The following is a 21,898-nucleotide window of genomic DNA, read 5'->3' on the forward strand; positions in this document are numbered from 1 at the left end:
AGCACTTGGCAGTGTTTCGCATCATGCCCCAGCCTTGCACAATAAGTGCAAAATGTTCCTAAGTGTTCATACCTCAGTCCCATTTCAATCTTCTGCTGACTTGGCCCCAGTATTTTGAGGTGATCTCTGATCTTTTTGTCAACCTCTATTTCTATCTTTGCTTTTAATATTCTCGATTCTTTGCCCTTTACCTCAAAGAATCCAGCATCAATCACCTTTCCAACACTTCCTCCAAGTTTTCTCCCCACCTTCATAGTTTTAAAGCTTTCAGGTAGGCCCCATAATTGCATTCACACTGGGAACCTGCATATCAGAGTCTCCTCTATCTGATCAGCCTCCTTCCACTGTTTAACATGAAGGATATGATCCTTGAATAGCCAAGGTGATCCCTTTTCTATTCTCAACATATCCAATTCATTGTTGAAAAAAAAATTGAAAATGGTTCCTTCCTTATTCAGCAACCCTAAGTCCCTCTGGTCTTCTCCAAATAACATTCAAGACATTAGTCAGAGTCTCTGAAGAGAAGGGTTTATCAGCAATAATTCTTCCCAGCAGACTTTTTGAGCATGCCTTTATGCCTCTTTCAATATCCGCCTCCTCTAGAACCACTACCTCCTCTGCCTCCTCATCACTATCCGTTCTGTTTTGGTTGTTTCCTCCTTCCAGCAACTTCTTTTGTTGATCCATATTGGGTGTTACACACCAGTTTAGATCAGGATTTGAATCCTATATGTTTGCGACTCAATGAGCACTAGTTTGCCCTAGCAGAGCACTTGGAGACACTTAAATCACTTTTTTGACCAACTATAAGCTAAAAAATAAAGTCAAATTATCCCTAACTTCATATAAAGTTGATAATTAAAAATCGTTTAAGTTTAATTAAATTGTTATTTAACTGCTATCAACTATCAAATTTTTTTCATCTTATTATTAATATAGTTGTAAAGATATATATTTTAATTTTTTTTATAATTGTATATTTTTATTTAATTATATCCAGATCAATTGGATAAATCATTAACCTATCAATTAAATCATTGATTTAATTGTATGACCAAATCCATTATAGATTCAGTTTTTGATAGCTATGTTTTTCTCATAAAAGACTGAAAGAGTGAAAGACCATGCTTTTCAAGGTAATCTAATTTTTATGTTTTTGAGGGTTACTGGTTCGGTAGTATACCCTCAAAACGGCGTAGTTCTCTCTTTCTCTCTCAACTCTGAAGAATGAAGAATGAAGATTGAAGAACCCTAGTCCCCGAACCTCCTTCGAAGTTCGAACGCAACCTGCAGCCACCATCCATCTTCAAAGTCATCGCCGAACTCTTCTCCTCCGGTAGAGGGTGCTGTCGCCGCCGGCGGGGACAGACCATGGGTGCCGCTTCGCGTGTGGAAGCTCTGCTCGGCCCGCTTCTCATCGTTCTCCTCTCCTCGTCGTCGCAGGAAGGTTTGCGTGAGCTCGTGGCGTCGCCTTCGCCAAAGGTTGGTCGGTCGTCGTCTCTTCGAGCGCTCTCTCTCTCTCCCTGTCTTTGTCCGAGCTCAACGTCCCTCTTCGAGCTCTCTCTCGCTCTCTGTCTTGTTCTGAGTTGCTGATTTTCTGAAATAATGGTTTGAATGATTCTGTTGAACTTTTCTTGATACTCGACTGATACACAACGATTGAGAATTTGAGATTGTTGCTTAACTTTGTTGAACTTGTGATTCACCGAGATGAAATTTTATTTGTATTCCTTTTTTTTTTTTCTGAAGCACAACACATCTTTCATTTTAAGGCTCCATCATTTTGACTTTGTAAACAACTATCATGGAATATTAGGTGTTGGAAGTTAGCTTTTGCTCTTTCATATTAGTTGAGGCTAATATTAATATATTATCCTTCTAAATGTTTATTCCATTTCTGAATTGCCACAATGCATACATGATATATCTTTTGTTTATTAAATCTACAGGTCCTGTAGGCTGTAGCAGGAGATATGTTTTATTTAATTGAATGTGAGTGTGCCTTGATGAAGATAGTTATGCTAGTGATAGAATAGAAGTGTTTTCATTTCCGAACTCACTCTTTTGATTGGGTTGTTTAACACCTCAAACCTCAGATATAGTTGTTCAGTTCTAGACTCTAGCTTCCTTAAGCTTTTCTGTTACTGGAACAATGAAGAGAGTTTTTCAAAATACATGCATTTGTATCACTATATGTAACTATTGGACAAAACCAGGGGTTGATTGTTGATTGTTGTTTTTGTTCTGCTCCAATTATTGTTGATTGTTCTTAACTTTCTTAGTTAATTTTGTACTACTGTTCTGATCCTGAGTTAATTTCTTAGTTGTTGGCTTGTTGATTCGAAACTAATTAGAAATTTTTTATTTTGAAGATGAAACATTATGCATTTTGAAATTATATATTGAACTTTTAATAATTGTATTTTATATATAATTAAACCGTTTCAACTACGGTTTGACTTTTGTTGGACCATTGAACTAATCACTCGACCGGTTCGGTTCTCACAACCTTGATTGTTTCTGATTTTTAAGGTTATAGGTTCTGCCACACCATTAAAACCCTGCATTCTCCACCTCTGCATTTAGCACCACCAAAAATAGATTAGTCTTTAATTCTTTTTAACAATTTTAGTCTAGATTTTTATTATTTAAGTCTTTTTGAAACAGATTGGTCGCATGAAACTAATTTGTCAAATATGCATGTTAAAATTCAGTGTTTATTCCAACTATTATTGTAGCAACGGTGAAAGTGATAGATTTTTCCATGCATTTTCCCTTGTTCTCGGCCGTGTCTACTACTGTAGACAAATTTTGGCAAACTGTAAAGAAAAGGAGGTATAAGATTTCATAATGGTCTTTGACAAATTAAGCGTTGTGTATTAGTGTTTCATAATGAAGGAATTATATTGATTTATTGAACGAGCTAAGCTTTATCTAGCTGTGGTCTATAGAAATATGTGTTATATCAGTCATTGATTCACATACACAGACATGGCTGCTGGTTTCACCCTGCATGTTTTATGCTGTCTCATTTTTATCTATTGATATGCCATAATACAAGCTGCAAGGCTTTGCTTTCTGCTATATATTATTATAAAAGAAAAGAGATCAGAGAGAGATAGAGAGGGGGCAGATAAATCAGAATATACATAATAGTTCTCTATCTATTTACATGTCACTAGAAGAGAAACAATTGCTAAGCATAGAATATATATTATTCAATACCCGTCTCCTATGAATGGATGATTGACCATTCTTTTAGTTTATTAAATAAATTAAAACAGTATGTATACATAACTATTAATCAATGAGGATAAAATCCACTTAGAGTTTTCAAGTAAGAAATATTATGCCAAATCTGTCCTGTAACTTGGTTGGCTATATCTTTAATTGCTTGGATCAGATTTCTTTGTTGTTTTGTAACTTGAAAATCTATATAAATGATTGAAGCATTTAGCAAAAATCTAAATTTTGAATTGTATGGTTGTTTCAGTATCATAAAGTTCTCACGTTTATTTCAACTACCAAGAGTGAAGGTGCAACAGTTTTGACTGGAGGGTCTCTTCTTGAGGTATGATATCATTAGTTCATTACCCTCTGATGCTTGCAATTAGGAATATCTTTAATGAATTTCCTTTATTTGAATTAATTGATGGCATTGGCAGCACTTAAAGAACATTTCAAAGTCACACTTAAATGTTATGGTGTTATCTGGATTGAGGTTTGAGTTAAGCTTAAATTAAAGAGGTGTGTTTTAATGTTATTTTTTAAGGGGTCAATAATGAATCTTTGAGTAGTGTAGGTCTTGACTCTTGATTGATGCTGTATAACTGTGGAGGAAACTTTATTGAATAGTTATGGATTTTTTAAATAAATAACCGTGTGAAAAAAGTAACAATATTTATTTAAATGTGAGACTTAATAAAGGAAAAAATGGAATGTTCTTACTGATGCTTCTAAATTGAAGAAGTAACTTGTACATGCATGTTGGAATTTCAAAACAGCACACAAATTGTTCACCAAAATTGTACTAACCTTCCCAGTACTTTGTCACTCCTCTCTGTTTTTTTTTTTTTAAATTTTATTTAAGGTGTTAAGTTTAGTTTTCTGAAATGCACTTAGTAGACTAAATGAATCATATAGCTTGAGGCAAAATCTATTTATAGTTTAAGATTGTTCATTTTTATTTTATTATAGCAATTAGAATGCGTTGTTTTGTCCGTTCATTACTATTTTTCCTTGTGGGGAGTGTGGGACCATTCATTATTTTTTTGCCTTTAAATATTTCAGTTCAATGCTCCAAATAAGACATTTTCATTATCCATCTTTTAATGATTGATTCACTGTTAAATTGAATTTCGTAATATGAAACAAATTTCAATTACAAATGAGTGTCAAAAAAGAAGCTAATAATTATATGATTGTTATTATAATTGCTTTCTTTCAAATTTTATATTCTTTTTATATGATAGGTAAATCAACTTACTAGATAGAATATTGGTGCATTTGGTCTAATCTCTTGGAACTTTACCCGGCAACAAACAGATTGTAGCTATTGCTGTCGCATTCGCCCACCTCGTCCACTGTTCTGCGCTCTGCCTTGCCGTTGTGTCTCCCCAGCGCGTCAGCTCAAAAGAAGTCGCCGTCTGCCGTCAACAGCATCGCCGCTGCAGCCCCAGTTGCCCCTCCTCCTCCTCCTCCTCAACTTTCACTTCACTTCAGGTTTGATACTCTCTCCCTCTCTGTAATCTGTTGCACTTAAGGGTTTATCCTACATCTTTGTGCTTGTTTGCTCTGAATCTTGATGATTTTGAGGTGATTATATCTGGGATAAGCAACATCCAAGATTAATATCATTTGGTGTAGGTGTTATCCATGGATCCCTCATCTTATTGGTTCTTAATGTGGAAAATAATGAAAAGTAGCTGGCCACTGAGTTTAACCTTTTCATTTATCTTTTTGTGGTTAGATAAATATTTTATAATCATTGATGGTTGATAACAAAAAGCTCACTGTAAATAGTACTGTTTACAAAAATATGTATATAATACAGTTCTATATATTGTGTTGGTACTTGGTACATCTGCCTTTATTTTAAATTATATTTCTTTCGTTCTTTAATTATAATGTGATGAGATTGTAGGTTGTTATTATTATGGTGAGAGAGCAAACGGCCGTTTCCTTCTATAACAAGCTGCGGGAGTCAGCATCCAAGTCGCCCTCCACGCCACTCCTCATCTTCCCTTCAACCTCCGATGTTGACTCACTTTGCACCCTCAAGATCATCTTCCACATCCTCGAGTCCGACGGCCTTCAATACGCCTGCTATCCGGTCTCTTCCTTCAACGAGATCCATAATTATGCCGGCCCCACGCTTGCCTCTGCCGCCGAAACTGGTGACTATGTCGCAATGCTCTTAATCAACTGGGGCTGCCACAGGGACCTACAGAAGACTCTCAATTTGCCACCCTCTGCCCGTGTCTTTGTTGTTGATAGCCACCGTCGCATCCATCTCAACAATATCAGCCAAGAAAATGAATCGGTAGTTGTTTTGTTTACTAATGAGGATGAGAAGATAGCGGATCTTGTTTACAGTTTTGATATTACCCTTGCTGAGTTGGCCAATGCGAGCTACATGTGCAGGGAAGGCAATGAAGTGGAAGAATCCGAAGAGGATTCGGATGAATTGGATGAGGAAGATAGCGAAAATAGCGACAATGATGAAGATGAACAGGGGTCTAGGAGAAAGAGGAGAAGGGTTTCGGATTCTGATCCGGTTCAGCTTTTTAAGAACCAGGTTAAGAAGTATTATAAGTTGGGGACTTTTCACGGGAAGCCTTCCGGGTGTTTGATGTATGAACTGGCTGATTCACTACGTAAGAACACCAATGAAGTGTTGTGGTTGTCTTGTGTGTCTCTTACTGACCAGTTTGTTCATGAGAGGTTGAGTGATGAGAGTTACCGTGACGGTGTGGCAGAGCTAGAGGACTGAATTAGATGTGCTGGCAACTTGGATGTGGTTACATCAGTTACTCTCAAGGATGGGACTAGGATACGGGCGCCACATTCGTGCAAGATTGCTTGTGAGGATGAGCTTAGGCTTACGTTGTTGAAGGAGTGGAGCTTGCTTGATTCAATGTTGTGCTCATCTTACATTGCAACCAAGTTGAAGACTTGGAGCGATAATGGGGTCAAGAAGCTGAACCTTCTGCTAGCTAGGATGGGGTTTGCGCTCGTGGATTTCCAGCAGAAGTTCCAGTACATGAGTATGGAGGTAAAGAAGAAGATTAAACATGAATTGAGCGGTTTTTGCCAGAGTATGGACTCACTGATTTCTATTATAGGGGTTTCTTGAGGATACATGGGTATAGCTCAAGGGTGTCTGCCGTGGATGTGGTGTATTGAGTGACTGCCCTTCTTGAATCGTTTTTGAAATCAGATGTTTCTTGTGCATCCAAGCAATTCGGGGTGGCTTACGATGCATTGTCTTTTAAGCAATCTTGATAAGCTCAAGGCCGGGATGCAACACGCAATTAGGATTCAGAGAGCTATTCTAAGGCAAGGTAGCACTGCGATTGCGAAGAATGGGTGCATAAGAAGTGGGAGGAAGTTCGGTGGGTGAAGCTTGAGGATTCGACTGACACCAAGTTGCTTGGTTATCCGCAGGCTTTGACTAAATTCTGTTATTTCCTTATGGATGCTTTGAGAGAGAAGAGGGCAAGGATGAAACCTTTGCTTTGTGCTTGCTCGTCTCAAGAACCCAATAGGATTTTGATTGTAGGCGTTTATGGGAAGCCTCGCCTGATCGGAACTCAGGGGAATGCATTTGGGATTGCGTTTAGAAACGCTGCTGAGGAGATTGGAGCAGAGTTCTTCCATGAGTTGTTTGACTCATCATGGATTCTTCTTGATTCTTCCACTGTAAATTCATTCATGATCAGGTTGACTGAGAAGCTATGATGCTGCAACTCTGCTATGAATCTACTTCAAGGAAGTATGTTGACTTACTGAGAATATCGATAAGTGATCTGTGGTAGTTGATGTTGCAACAAACATGACTCGCTTTCTTTGTCTGTTATCTTATGTTATTTATAGCGTATGTCCCCAATGTGTTAATTAGGTACTGTCACGTTTAATTTGATTAAGATACCCTTAATGTTTCAATTTTCTCCCCAATAACTATTCTATATGTTTATTTATACAACATTATATATACAGGGCCTTGATATAACTTTTTCTCCCCTTTAACTATTCTATATATTTATTCACTGTGTTGTCATGTGGCATAGGTTAAGGTTATGAATCGATCTCCTATTTGTTGTTGGTATTATTATTTTGCTGCTTCGTATATAATCCTAGGTTATGAATTGACCTATTCTGACCCTAAATAAAGAGAGATATAGATACAATTAGAGTTAATTTGTTCTAATGCAACTTGCAACCAAAGGAAAATAATTGTTATAGGGGAAATTCATATGAAATATTATGTTCATGAATTTAGCTTGTAACCTTGGCATTTTGTTTTTTCTAGTAATCAGCACATTGTGGGTTAGCTAGTCTCTATTGATATACCTTATTGGAACAAAGGGATATGTTACTTTAATCTGTTGGATTCACTAATGATTTGGTGTTTTGGTTTGTACGTGTGATTCAGGTTACATGGTAATGCTGAATCCATGGCTGTGTTTAGCATTTTGGTTTTCGCATTTAAAGATGCAAAGATTTCTGTTTTAGAGTATGGTGATTTTATTCATGGACATCGTACAAGGTGAGCGACTGCTTTTTAACTTGAATAAAGAGGTCTTTGGTTTGATAATTATTTGTTAATAATGCATTTCTTTTGGTTTTGCACTTATATGAACTAAAAACTATAAAGATCTTTTAACAATAAAAAATGTGGCCTAAGCTGCCTAATCTCTGTACATAAATAAAACAGGAGTTCTATTAAAGGCAAGTGTTATAATATAACTGTTGTATTATGTAATTCAACTAACATGTTTGGATTGGAAGTTCAGAAGACGAGAAATATCAGAGCACTAGAGTCTGCACCGCGAAGCGAGCTTTCAGAGAAGAAGAACAGAGCTGGGTCACAGCGAGAAAAGGTGGACGGCGGAACAGTAGACGGCAGAACAAAGCAGCGGCGCGGCGACGATCCAAAGAGGCACAGGAGGCGGCAGCAAGGGCAGAAGAAGCGGAGGAACGACGCGGTGCCAGCTGCCTGCTCCAGTGCCGGCTGCCGTGGAGACAATAAATGCAGACAACAGAAACAACAGGATGGAAAAAAAAGAGAAATGAATTATTTGATTTGGAATTTTTTTATTTAATATTGATTGTTTTTAAATGATCTGATTTAGATTGGGTTTAAAATTTTGAATTTTTTTCAGAGTCATACTAAGTACTATTTGTTTACTTGGCGGAGATTATTAAGAATGCACAAAAGTAGACCACTAAAATAATGATCATTGCTTCCAATAAAAACTTAAGTGAAAAAACCTTGCTTCTAACAAAAGCAAAATAAAACGGGGAGAGAGTATCAAATTCAAGTAATTAGGTTTAGATTAAAATTCATACACTATTAATACAAAATGTAATGCTGATCTTACATTTTAATTTAATAAACTTTCAAGTAATTGCCATATGATAGTAAATAATCACCTGATATGATTTGATAATTTTTAAAATTTTGGGTAGAGAATATTTTTTGTTTCTAAAATTTGGCAAAATTTTTAAAATATTTTTAAGTTTTATTTTGTTTTAATTTTGTCCAAAAAATTTATGATTTGCATCAAATATATTTTCGATGGTTATATTTTTAAAAAATTTAAAACCAATCTAATAATAATACATGAAAATTATGCTTTATTTGTTTGTGTTGAGAGTTGTTCTTATGAAATTGTTGAATCGATTTTAAATTTTTTGAAAAATTAGCCGTCAGGAGTATATTTGATGTAAATCGAAATTTGTTGAGATAAAATTGAAACAAAATAAAACTTAGAGATATTTTTAAAACTTTTATCAAACTTTAGGGACAAAAAATATACTTTATCCGAAAATTTTTTACTGCATTAAACTTTTATCTCATTTTGTTTCCTCAATAACATAGATCGTATTGTTTTGAGCAAATAATTAAAATTAAAATTAGTGCCATGAGTTATGAGTATAGTTGATAACTATTTAAATTTTATTACCTTGATTATTTATGGATTTAATATAAAAAAATATGTATGGACCATGGATAGAGTCTTAGAATTAAAGATTTTTCCCTTTTTTAGAAAAAAATAAAGATAAAAGCTTCCCCCTCAAAAGAATTAATATTGAAATATTTATATTAATTATTTTTTAGGATAAACAAATTAGAAATTACGCATCAGACTAAACTTAGTTACCGTTGGATTAATACCTGCATTATCTAATTTCTGAAATTTAACGGTTCTCGTTTCCCTGTCTCTCTCTGCACACACGACCCAAAACTTGAACCTCCATAGAGAGAGAAAGAGATAGACCCGGAAGAAAAGAACCTGTTCTTCCTCGGAAAGGAGTTGTTTGGTTTGTCACACATTTATCTCTCTCCATTCCCATCATCTTTCTTCTCTGTTCTCCTTCTCTTCTTTCTTTTTTTCCCTGGTAAAATTTTCCAGGAAAGCAAAAGAAAAAAACAAAAGAGAGAGAGAATTGAGGGGATAGAAGGTTGAAACCAAAAAAAGGGGAATACCCAGGTAATTAATTTGGCTTAAAAATCCGATTTTGATTACTGGGTATTTCTCCTTTTTTCTTTTTTCTTTCTCTTTTATTTTGGTTCCTTCTTCAGAGGTGGAGGGTTTTGGTGGGTTGTGATGGACTTGGAAAGCATCGAGTGTGTGTCATCCTCGGATGGCATGGACGAGGATGAGATCCACCCTCACCATCATTCTGAGTTTCCTTCCACAAAACCACGCAATGGAGGAGCCAATAACAACAATTCTGTGGGTCCCAATGCCATAACTCCTGCAACCAGCGTCCATGAGTTGCTGGAATGCCCTGTATGTACAAATTCAATGTACCCCCCAATTCATCAGGTTTGTCCTTTTGCCAATTTAGGTTTTTTTTTTTTTTGTATGTTCTCTTAAATCTTATTTTGCATTGTATCATATGAGTTCTGTTTGTAAGTTTTGTTTCTGGGGTTAGATTGATCCCATTTGCATAATCAGATTCGATGGGGGATTGGTGAGGGAGAGCAAAATACCTCGGATTTGATTTTGGAGTTTGGATTTTCCTTACATGATGGAAGGGGTTATAATTGTAAAACCTTTGCTTGTGTCTGTTTTGATTGGAGATTCGGAATTGGTGCGACTCTTGAATGATGATTGTGTAATTACGGCAATACTTGCAATTTGTGATAGGGAATTTCTTATATTGTGAAATTTTTGTTTTTATTTTGTTTTATGCATTTGAAGAATTGAGTCATGTATTTGGTTTTAGCAAGTTACCAAAATTTGGTTCAATTTGCAGGACACCTGTAATATGTTCAGAACACATGCCATGTAAATATCATGTCTACATGTATTGTCTTACTTTGCCAAAATTTGTTCTTGTCTTTAAAACGTTGGCTATACCTCATTTGATGTGTGCAAAAGTTGATATTGTTTTTATTCAAGGTGCAAAACTTGTATGTATTTGCCAAAATGGGGCATAAACGTTGTAACAAGTTGATTGATTTGCAGTGCCACAATGGGCACACGCTGTGTTCCACATGTAAAACAAGGGTACACAACCGGTGCCCCACTTGTAGACAAGAGCTTGGAGATATCAGGTGCCTAGCCTTGGAGAAGGTGGCTGAATCACTTGAGTTACCATGCAAGTACTATTCCCTTGGATGTCCAGAAATATTTCCATACTACAGCAAGCTTAAGCATGAGACTGTATGCAATTTTAGGCCATACAGTTGTCCTTATGCTGGATCAGAGTGTTCTGTTGTTGGGGATATTCCCTTCCTCGTTGCTCATTTGAGGGACGATCATAAGGTGGACATGCACACAGGATGCACATTCAACCACAGATATGTGAAATCAAATCCCAGGGAAGTAGAGAATGCAACCTGGATGCTCACAGTAAGTATATCAGATAATATACGTTGCTGTTAACACAATTTCCTTTTGTTTTCCCTTTTTAATGTTGAATTGCGATGTATAGGTACAAATTAATGTTGATTCATTTTCTGGTTTGCAAATGTAGTGTAATCTAGCATATATTCCCCAGTCCTCACTGTCTCTGATTTTTCTGTTTGTCAATATTTTTTGTGATAGGTATTTCATTGTTTTGGTCAGTACTTCTGCCTCCACTTTGAAGCTTTCCAGCTTGGGATGGCTCCTGTGTACATGGCATTCCTTCGTTTTATGGGTGATGAGAATGAGGCTCGGAACTATAGCTATAGCCTAGAGGTTGGGGCCAATGGCAGGAAACTCATCTGGGAGGGTATGCCTAGAAGTGTTCGGGATAGCCACCGGAAAGTTAGGGATAGTCATGATGGCCTCATTATTCAACGAAACATGGCCCTATTTTTCTCTGGTGGGGATAGGAAGGAGCTGAAGCTCAGAGTCACTGGAAGAATATGGAAGGAACAACAGAATCCAGATGGTGGAGTTTGCATACCAAATCTTTGTAGCTGACATGTTACTTGAAGAGTATTCTGTCCCTTTTGTGTTTCGGACACTCTTCTGAAAACTCTGTATTTATACCAACTTTTATCATCTGTAATAGGTTACTTAAGGCACTAAAGTTGCTTTCAAGCCTTTTTTTTTATTTTTTTATAACTTTTACTAAGCTTTGTAATGAACAAGAGCTTTTTTTAACTTTAAAAATTGCTTGATTCTTGATCAGAATTTTACAATGGAGATTGGATGTCATCATAATTGGCCTCACATCTGATGTTAACTTTGCTCCCACTTGCCGCCAACTATATCGTGTTACTTTAACTGCCACCAGTAATAATACTATATATAAAATTATAAATCTTTGTTCACTTGGGTAGCGTTTGTTTGTAGAGACACGACAGAACAGGACACTGAGACAAAAACAATACGACAGAACAGGACACTGAGACAAAGACAATAGAACAGAGACATTAAAAATTATGTTTTGTGCATCGTGTTTGGATACGATGGATAGGACACTAATGTAATATCCAGTATTATGTTTTAATAAATAATGAGAGTACGTAAGAGTACAGACAGTGAGAACTTGAAAAAAATATTTGAAGCAGTCAAAAATTTTAATACAAAATTATATAATAGTATTTATATTAAAATAAAATTTATAAATATAATTATTTTTTTAAATTTATTATTAATATGTAGGAATACATATGGTTAATATTAACAAAAAAATCTGAGTTTGATTAATAAAAAATTTTATTTAGGTTAATAAGCCAAATTAATTTTAAATACAAAATCAGTTTTAAAAAAAGAATCCATTTTTAAATGGAAAAAAATTAATTTTTGTACATAAAAATCTATTTTTATTTAGAAAATTAATTTTTTTATCTAAAATTTTATTTTTCTTTTCAAAAAATTAATTTTTCTTTAAATTATATAAAATCAATTACAATTTATAAATTATTTTTTAGCATTTTAAAATATCAATTTTACCTTTATAATATTTATCTTTTAAAAGTCTCCAGATTAATTATTTTTGTTATTATTTTTATTACAAATCAAATAATATAATATAAGGTTAAAATAATGTTGAAATAAGAATGATAAGAAAAAAGAAATTATCCAGTCCAATAAAAATTTTTATAAAAAAGAGAGAGTATCTGAGAAAAAAAGAGAAAGAAAAAGAACGTAGAGATAGAAAAAGAGCATGGAGTAAAAAAAGTACTTTCTGAGAACATCGCAAAATAGGAAAAATAAGAAGGGGTAACACTGGAATAATAAAAAATAGCACCATGGACAAAAAAGAAAAAAAATTCATACAAACAATCCGTGTCCCTCTTCCAAATCACATGTCCATCATTGTCCTTTATAAAAGAGTGAACACAAAAGTATAAAAAACTGTCCCAGAGACAATATGTTCAGTGTCCATATCTTTGCTTCCAAACACTTTTTAAGAATGTGCTGTGTCCTGTCTCCAAAAACAAAAGCTACCTTGCGTACGAAATTATTTGCTTTTAGCACTAGTAGCTTTGGAGGTACTATAGTATTCACTTTAACTGCACAATTGCGTGGTAACTAAAGTTGCTTCATCTTTCTTCTAACCCTGTTGTCTAGTCTTTATTTGTAAATAACAAAATCAATGTTGCTTCACTTACAATTTAAGAAAGTTCAGTATAATTTCTAGAGAAACATTACTCTCATTTCTAGGCATAAAATAAGTCACAATCCAAAAGCCATAATCTTGTAGCTGCAGCACTATAGAGGGGAAAAGGAAAAGGAAGTTTCAATGTGAAATTGATCAACTCAATAACTGCATAATCCTTTCCCCAACAATTTAATTACAACCGAAAATTTGGTAACATAAGTTTATGATTCAAAACTATTTTTGATAAAGAAGAAACACATGCATTACATTTCCTGATCTAAGCATATCAAGATTAATGAAGTTGCAACTTCAAGCGGTTACCTCATTTTTAGTCTCTCCATCAACTGAACCCTCAGTTTCAGTTATTCTCTCTGCCAACTCTGGCTCAGAAGCATTTGCATCATTGCTCTCTTTAGCCTCTGAATCAGCATCCTTATTCCCAAACAACTTGGAAGGAAGCAATGAAGCAACTGCAGCTCTAGCACTTCTTTTTGCAGCCTCAGCTGCTTCAATCTCCTTAGCCTTTGCTTCGGCTTTCTGCCGCTCCTTCTCCTCCATCAGTTTCGTTAACTCCTCTTCTCTGCCTTCCTTCCTCAACAACCCCTTAACAAACTCCTGAAACTCCTCGTCGAAATCAACCCCATTGTCGTCCAACAACGTATCAACAATCTGAAGCACCTCATCCAACCTTCCCTCATCACTTAGCACCTTCATAATGAACTGATAGCTAGCAACATCCATCTTGAGCTTCTTCACCATTAAGTCAAAGAAAGACTTTGCCTCGTCGATCTTCCCGATTTTCACCAAGCCATCAACCAACCTATTGTAAACGGCCAAGTTAGGCCTGAGCCCTGAATCCACCATCTTCCTAAAGTACCCAGCAGCATCATCAGGCCTACTCTCTTTGAAGCAGGTATCCATCAACAAGCCATAAGTGAACTCATCAGGGTTCACTCCCTTCCCCTCCATTTCCCCATAAACCTCCTCAGCTTCCACAAGCATCCCATTGTTACACAACTGCTCAATCAAATTGTTATACGACAGTGTATCGGGGCTGCACCTATACTCCCCCATCTTCCCAAAAACTTCAATGGCCTCCTTAAACCTTCCTTGAGCACAATACCCATCCACCATCACATTAAAGCTCCCCAAATTCACAGCCAGCCTCCATGGTGGATTGTGTTCGCTCCTCATCCTATCAAACAGCTTCAATGCCTCGTCGAACTTCCCATTCTTGTTCAAGGCATCCAGCACAGAATTAAAAGCGATAGCACTCATCTTCTTCTTAGAACCTTCCCCAACAGCCTCCACAAAACTCTCCATGGCCTCCTTCTCCATCCCCTTCAAGAAATACCCTTTCATCAAGCACCCAAACACGACACCGTCCTCAACAACCCCGCCCAATTTCTCCTTCAAATCCTCATACAACTTAATCACGCCATCCGAATCCGAATTCCTAGCATGACCAAGCATCAAATAGTGATAAACGAGAGGATCAGTTGCAAGACCCTTAGAATCCATTTCTTCCTTGATCTCCAAGGCACGCTCAAGCTTCCCATTATCCACCAAACCCTTGATCAGAATCCGGTACGTCGTTGGGGAAGGGTTCATCGGTGCATCATTGAGGAACTGCTTGTAATGCTCCAATGCAGTATCAGGCTTCCGGCAATCAAGGTAGGTCTGGAAGACAAGGTTGTGCGTGATGATGTTTGGAACGACGCCGGCCTGGGTGATAAAGCGGTGGAGAGAGAGGAGGTCGGAGTAGCGTGACTGGCGGAGGAGGGCGGTGAGAACGGCGTTGATGGTGAAAATCGTTGGGCGGCAGTTGGAATAAATGGAGTGGCGCGTGTAGAGCGCCGCCTCGTCGAGATCGTTCTCGCGAATTAGGGTTAAGATTTTGTTATGAAGGTTGAGACGGTTGCCGTTTAGTGCTGACACGTGTTCGGGTAGTTTGGGATTGTTAGGGTTCAGGTAGTACGGAGGGGATTGCGATTTCTGAGTTTGTTGTTGTTGTTGCTGTTGGGAACGGTTGAGGGCGGAGAGAGGGGGCTCTATGCGGAGCTGGCGCTTGCGTCGGCGGCGCTCGGCGGCGGCTTCTTCTGGAGAGGAGAATGAGAGAAGGCGGAGGGATACCGTGGAGGATGGAGGACGGCGGTGCTTGTGCTGTATCACGGCGGCTCTAAGGTGGGTAAAAAACGTGGCCTTTGAGAGAGCCATTGTTGCAATGCTGATCGGAGGGTTTCAGAACATAGATAGGGTTCAGAGAGGGGTTTAGAGGATGGAGTGTGAGGATTTCCAAGATTTCGGATAACCTTTTTTGTTGGGCTGTGAAGGCCCAATATCTTACAATAATCAGTTTTGATTCTAGCAATTCCATTCTTGTAACCCCAAAAAACAATGTTAACCCATACAACTAAAAGACAAAAAGAAAGGAGATTATACTTTCAAATCAGAACTACATAACAAACTTGAATTATTCCAATAATTTGCTTACTAGTCTATTTAACTATATTTATATATTTAGCTAATTTTTTAATAACGAGTGTGAAAAATTAGATAATTTTTCTCAAAAATTGATTATTTTTACAGTCCATATACTATTGAATGTTTATACATATAAAATTATATGTATTATTTAAATATTCTGCAATGTAGGAGTGAGTATGGGTCGGTTTGGTTCGGCTTTATAGTAAAATTAGAACCGAATCGATCAAAATATAATTGGTTCGTTTTGGTTCGGATTTGCGTTTTTTTTTTTGTATATGTACCCGAACCAAACCAAACCAATTAAGAACGGATCGATTCAGTTCGGATAATTGGGTACCCGATGACTTTGAAATTCATAAAAAAGATCAAAATTTTTATTTTAAAAATTCAACAAATACAATAAACATGTAACATTAATAGAAATAATCCAAATATGTTAAATGCCAAATACATTAAAAATTAAACTCATTAAAATCCAAACATATTAATAATGAATAATCATTGTCTAATGGAAAAGCCATGTATATATTTTTTATTTTTTTATTTAATTAATATATGATCGGGTTCACGGGTTGGTTCGGGTTCTGCACCCCCAAAATCGATACCCGAACCAATCACTAACAAAAACTATCAGTTTGGTTCGGGTTGGACCCGATTACCCGTTAGTTCCAGAACAAATTTAATTGGTTCGGTTCGGATTCGGACGGATAATCGAGTACCCACTACCCATGCTTACCCCTACTGCAATGATATACCTCCAAGATAGAGGCAAACGCATTTTGTATCATAATTGAATAAAATATATTCCCAAAAATTAAAGAAAACCAGAACGATTTTGTTAGGTAATTAATAAAGGTCTAACCAAAAATAAGTTAACAAGTATTTTTGAAATGTAATATATTCGTATTTGAAGTGAGTTTACAAATTAAAGGGATGAAGACCGGAGATCCTAACTTCGGTGTACACAGAACCCAAGCCGGGTGGACAACTTGCAAAACATTCTCATACTAAAGTCAGTAGTATTTTAGGTGATATGGAACATGTGTCTAACTTATTGAATGCATTTTCCTTTTATTTTTGTCCTTTTGGATTGTGTCGTTTTCCAGCATTTAGTGCCTTTAAGTTACGTTCTTAATGGCTGGATTTGACGGTTTCAGACTTAATAGCGCTGCCGATGTGTTGTGTTTAGTGTTATATCGTAACATCGGATTCTCATTTAATCGTCGTTTTGTTATGTTATTATTTGTCCAAAACAGTACCCCCAACTCGAATTCCTGGACCCAAATTCTTTTGTCACGGAAATTCGAGTTTATGATGTTGGGGTGGTCTTTTGATGGGACCTTAAAGGGTTCTTTAAGAAAACTGAACAGTTTCCTTTAGTTTCATTGGAGCAGCCATAATCCTCCCGTTTTGCAAATTGTCAGCCTTCTCCCACATTCTCTCTCCAGTAATAAATGCAACATTAACTTAAGTTTAAATGCAACATTTAATAAATTTAAATAGGTTTTATTTTACCTTTTTACTTTTCAAACCATTTCATTTTCAAATCCATGCGAACAGTTTCTTCTCTTTCTCTATACAAATCTCCCTTGTTGGGTTTGTTTTGCTCCCGTCGTCGTTGCGACCTTTGTTGTGCTAAGGAGGATTAGTGGCATTTATCAACAATTTCTACAACAATCGTCATTTGAGGTTAGTGAAGCTTTTATTTCTCCGTATTTTGTGTTTTTACTAGAGGAATTTCTTTAAATTTTTTTTCATTCTGCATGTTATCCCTTTCGCTTGGTATTTACCTTGTTTTTTCTTTGTCCCTATTATCTCTTAATATGCTCTTTGTAGTAGGGGCACCACTATTTTTCGTTCCCAAATAGTTGATGATTACTATTTTCCCCCACTCTTCGTAGTTTCTTGCACTTTGCAAGTTCATTCTATGTTTTGAACGAGCTATAGCTATAGGACTTATATTCTTAGGATTTTTTTTTCTGGCAACGTAGTATTAGTAACATAGTAGTGGTGCCTCTGTAGGTTTTTACGAGATGGCCAAGAAAAAGGTTATCATGAGCTGAGGGCGCGGCGGTGCTGCTAATCTGTCGAAACTTCGTCCTGCCACCGCTCTGGGAATGAAAAGTGAGCTAGAGGTAGATATATACTCTTGGGTTTTTGAAGAAGTCAAGAATACGCCTTCTACGATTACTCGTGAAGAACTTGACAATTTGAGGGAGGCTCGAGTTATCTTTGATTCCGACCGAAGCAATCTTTACGTCTTCTCTATTCTGAGGTCTGAAGATCGGCTATGCCATATAAACGAGCATGCTGGTATTGTTCCAGATTGGTTGTGGATGTATGAGGCCTTATTTTTTGGATTGGGGTTCGCCTACTTTTTTTGATTTTCAGATAAGGTTATTAACGCATACTCGATGCGCTCCTTCCCAGCTCCACCCGAATTCTTGGGCCATTATCCGGGGCTTCAAGCTTTTGTGCTCGTTTCTGGATATTGAGCCTACTCTTAGAGTCTTCTTTTATTTATTCACTCTCATCGTCTCCTTTAGGTGGCAGGGTCGTAGGTTCGTCTCTTTTCAAGGCATTCCTAATAGGAAAATATTTACTTTGTTTGAGGAATCATATCATGGATTCAAAGAAAAGTTAATTTAAGATTGAGGGGGTAGAAGGCACGACTCCCTTCTTTTTTACTTTGGAGGGTACCAAAAGATTTAACTTGTATTAAAATTATAATGTTTCTTCATCGAAAATCCGAACTTCTGACGTCAATGCTAACGAACTTTTAAGTATCAATTTGTTAATGATGCTGTGGAATAAGCATTCCCTAGTTTTAAGGGACATTCTCATAAACGAACAAGTTGCTCAAAGCGCTATTAGTAAGTTTTGTATTCACAGTCTCTTTAGTTTATACTTCGCGACTTCATATTACTGACAATTTCCTATTTCAGTTGATATGGTTGGGGGACTTGCCGCTATCGCCGAAATGAAGAAGAGGTCAAGTCAATCCCCAATCAATGTTGGTGGGGATCAAGTTTCCCTTCTGCCACCATCAGCCACCAATCACAACCTCGTAGAGTTGAGGAAAGTGGGGAGGGAAGGGGTCCCGAGGTCGAGGTTCATGACCTGGAGGGGATTCCCCAGTTTGTTCTCCTTCAAGGAAAAAATTAAAAGACACCGGTAAGGAGGATGTTGACAGGCGAAAAATTGCCGATTAAGAATTTATAATAAGAGTAGCGTTGAAAGTACAGTTCTTAATCGACGAAAATTTCACTTATCAATTTAAAAAGAGTTTTTCACAATTACAAATGAAATACTGGGATTAGAATTCCCAGGTCGTTTCCCAACGAGTTGAAACAAGGTGCAAATTATTGATCAAAAATTTTCTGAGAAATTTTTTTGATGTTGAAATTAGAAAAATAAGTAACTGAAAATTAAAACAGTGAATGATAACAAGATGTGTTGTGTATTTAAAATAAGAACTCTTGACTAGGAGAAAATTAATAGGAATTCCTATCCTTATTGGTTTTTCCAAGTATAATAGAGAAATGGTTGTTGCTTCTAATTGGTTATCCTTTAATTAATAAAGAAAAGTCAAGTAGGTAACCAACTTCGATTCACAAGTCCTAATCGCTTACCAAAGAAGGATTAGAGTTAGTGATAATCCAATTGGCAGCAGTTTTCCATTAGCTATTAACACTTGAGTATTCCAACTCAAGGGTTACCTATTAATCAACTCCAAAGTCAAGTTGGGAGCTCTACTCTATTGATATGAATGCCATTTCCACAAACATATGAAGGGAGTAGAGAAAGGACATGGTAATTAAAATTAAAATTAATAAAACTAAAATTAGAGATGATAAGTAATTTAAAAGGAATTCAACAAGTAATGGAATTAAAACTGAAATTGGTTTCTTATATTAATAAACGTAAAATTAAGAAAATCATAACATGAATCCAAGCAATTGAAATGGAAAGCATAAGAGTAAGGTAAGAGAAAATCAAACTAAAATGACGAAGACTTCCACCGAAGATAGTAGTAACTCTCTCTCAAGATCCGATCCAAGCAAAACTAGGAAAAATTATGAAAAGCTAAGAAACCTACGAGAGCAAGTGTTTTTTTTCTCTTGAATTCTCTAAACTAAAACTAGAACTAAGTGAGAATAAAAAGTGTGTCAAGTCTCTGCTACACCCCTGCATCTATTCTGGACTTTCGAGCCTGAAATTGGGTCAAACAGGGGCCCAGAAATTGCCCCCGGCGAATTCTGATATGCAGCACATGACGGCCTTCCACGCGTACGCGTGCTTTGCGCGTGCGCGTCGTTGCTCACCCTTGAGATCTTTAATTCCTTATCTTCCTTCCTCTTTTGCATGCTTCTTTTCCATCCTCTAAGTCATTCCTGCCCTGTAGTCTCTGAAAACACTGAACACACTTATCACGACATCGAATGAAAATAAGAGAGGATTTAAGAAATAGTCAATTAAAGGCCAAACAAGCATGTTTTCAATCATAGCATCAATTTGGGAAGGATAAACCATAAAATAGTGGTTTATCAGATGTCAATATTCTGTCTCCTTCATCACTCAAGCACATTTTAGACAAAGGATTCTGAGCTTTTGACTTCGTGGACCAACATTTCATGAATGAGAAAATGAAGTTAGTGCTTGCCAAGATGCCCCTGGAGGAGACCCTTCCCCGAGTCCAAAGAATGCTTCTTCGTTCGATGACATGTGTCCATTATACCGAAATACAAGTTGGAAATCTCCATTTTGACTTCCTATCCAAGGATAAGGTAATTACCAATGCCAACACTTAGATTCAGAAATTAAATTCTACAATTACCTCTCTCCTAGAGAAGCAGACTTGCCTTGAGGCTGAGGTAAAAACTCTAAAGGAGGCCAAAACTGCTTCTGACTTGAGAGGAAAAAAACTTAAAAAAGCAAATTTCCTATTTCCGGGCTGATTGGATGGATTGATGGGCTTGAGCTCTTAGTCAGAAGAGCGGAGCAAGCTGCCGTGGATGGGGTTTTCGATGCAGGGCGAAACATCCTTGACCAGATCAAATGGAGGGCTCCCGACTTGGACGTCTCTAAAGTCGATGCCTTCAAAAAGGTGGTGGATAGAAAGTTTGTTTCTATTTTGTAATTTTGAACTTATTTTGCTAAGTGTTGTAAATTTGGTAGTTGGAACTTTCGTACTTTTGATAGCACTTTTTCCCGTTTGTTGTCGGGACCGCTTTTATGCGTTCCCGTTATGCTCGAGACTAACTTATAACTCTTAACGTTTTAACGTTTTGATTAAATATTGGGCTCTATTTAACCGTTTTTTAGTTTTTAATTGTGACCCGAATTCGATTTTTATACTAGTGAAGAAGTTCAGCATAACTTATTCATAACATAAAATTCCGTATTGAAAATCCATATTTTATCAAAACATAACACAAAGTATTAGAAATTCATATTTTATCGAAACATATCACAAAGTTGCGAATAAAACATGTTTGATAAATACAAAGGAAGCCTTATTAAAAACCTAGATATCGAGGAAAAGATTGCCCCTATTCTACTCATAGCCAAAAGACTTCTAAGAGTAATACATCTTCAAATGAGTCACATTCCAAGTTCTTGGAAAAGTACAACAAGAGGTGCAATCCATTGATTATTTTTTAATCAAGAATGTGCCTAAGAAAAAAAATACAAGAGCTGATATGTTGTCCAAATTCGTAAGTACTAAGCCTGGAACAGAAAAGAAAATCGTAGTTTGATACAAGAGGTACTTATAGAACCTACTGTAAAAAAACTCAACATCCTGATTTTTTGTTCCTCCAATCTTAATACTTGGATGAACCCAATTTGTACATGCCTAGAATACAGGACCTTGCCTAGTCATCGTAAGGAAGCAAACAAGTTATGACTTAAAGCGGCCAAATATATCATGATAAATGGACAGTTGTACAAAAAGGACGTGTCCCAACCATTGTTAAAATCCTTAAATCACCAACAAACAGTGTATGTATTGTAGGAGATACATGAAGGTTGTTGTGGACATCATTTAGGAGAAAAGTCGTTGGCTCAGAAGGTCATCCGAGTCGGATACTACTGGCCCACTCTCATTAAGGATGCCATGGAGTATGTGAAAAAA

General features: G+C 36.6%; 2 protein-coding genes and 1 pseudogene across 2 annotated transcripts; 2 read left to right on the forward strand and 1 right to left on the reverse strand.

Moving 5' to 3' along the window:
* Positions 1-1,108: 1,108 nt before the first annotated feature.
* On the forward strand, positions 1,109-7,231 carry LOC112705903 (uncharacterized; annotated as a pseudogene).
* Positions 7,232-9,380: 2,149 nt separating this feature from the next.
* LOC112705904 (E3 ubiquitin-protein ligase SINAT5) lies at positions 9,381-11,897 on the forward strand. The gene is made up of 3 exons (XM_025756918.3): positions 9,381-10,055; positions 10,701-11,087; positions 11,283-11,897. Exons 1-3 carry the CDS (start codon positions 9,834-9,836, stop codon positions 11,643-11,645), a joined length of 972 nt encoding a protein of 323 aa, XP_025612703.1. The 5' UTR covers positions 9,381-9,833; the 3' UTR covers positions 11,646-11,897.
* Positions 11,898-13,221: 1,324 nt separating this feature from the next.
* LOC112705905 (pentatricopeptide repeat-containing protein At3g49240, mitochondrial) lies at positions 13,222-15,752 on the reverse strand. The gene has a single exon (XM_025756919.3). The coding sequence runs from the start codon at positions 15,490-15,492 to the stop codon at positions 13,585-13,587; it is 1,908 nt and encodes a 635-aa protein (XP_025612704.1). The 5' UTR covers positions 15,493-15,752; the 3' UTR covers positions 13,222-13,584.
* Positions 15,753-21,898: the final 6,146 nt, after the last annotated feature.

This window comes from Arachis hypogaea, chromosome 8, assembly GCF_003086295.3.
Source record: "Arachis hypogaea cultivar Tifrunner chromosome 8, arahy.Tifrunner.gnm2.J5K5, whole genome shotgun sequence".
Classification (NCBI taxonomy): Eukaryota; Viridiplantae; Streptophyta; class Magnoliopsida; order Fabales; family Fabaceae; genus Arachis; species Arachis hypogaea.

Coding starts and splice junctions, on each gene's coding strand:
- LOC112705904 (XM_025756918.3), top strand. CDS start 9,834: ATGGACTTGGAAAGCATCGAGTGTGTGTCATCCTCGGATGGCATGGAC. Junction 10,056..10,700: donor TGTACCCCCCAATTCATCAG/GTTTGTCCTTTT, acceptor ATTGATTTGCAG/TGCCACAATGGGCACACGCT. Junction 11,088..11,282: donor ATGCAACCTGGATGCTCACA/GTAAGTATATCA, acceptor TTTTTGTGATAG/GTATTTCATTGTTTTGGTCA.
- LOC112705905 (XM_025756919.3), bottom strand. CDS start 15,492: ATGGCTCTCTCAAAGGCCACGTTTTTTACCCACCTTAGAGCCGCCGTG.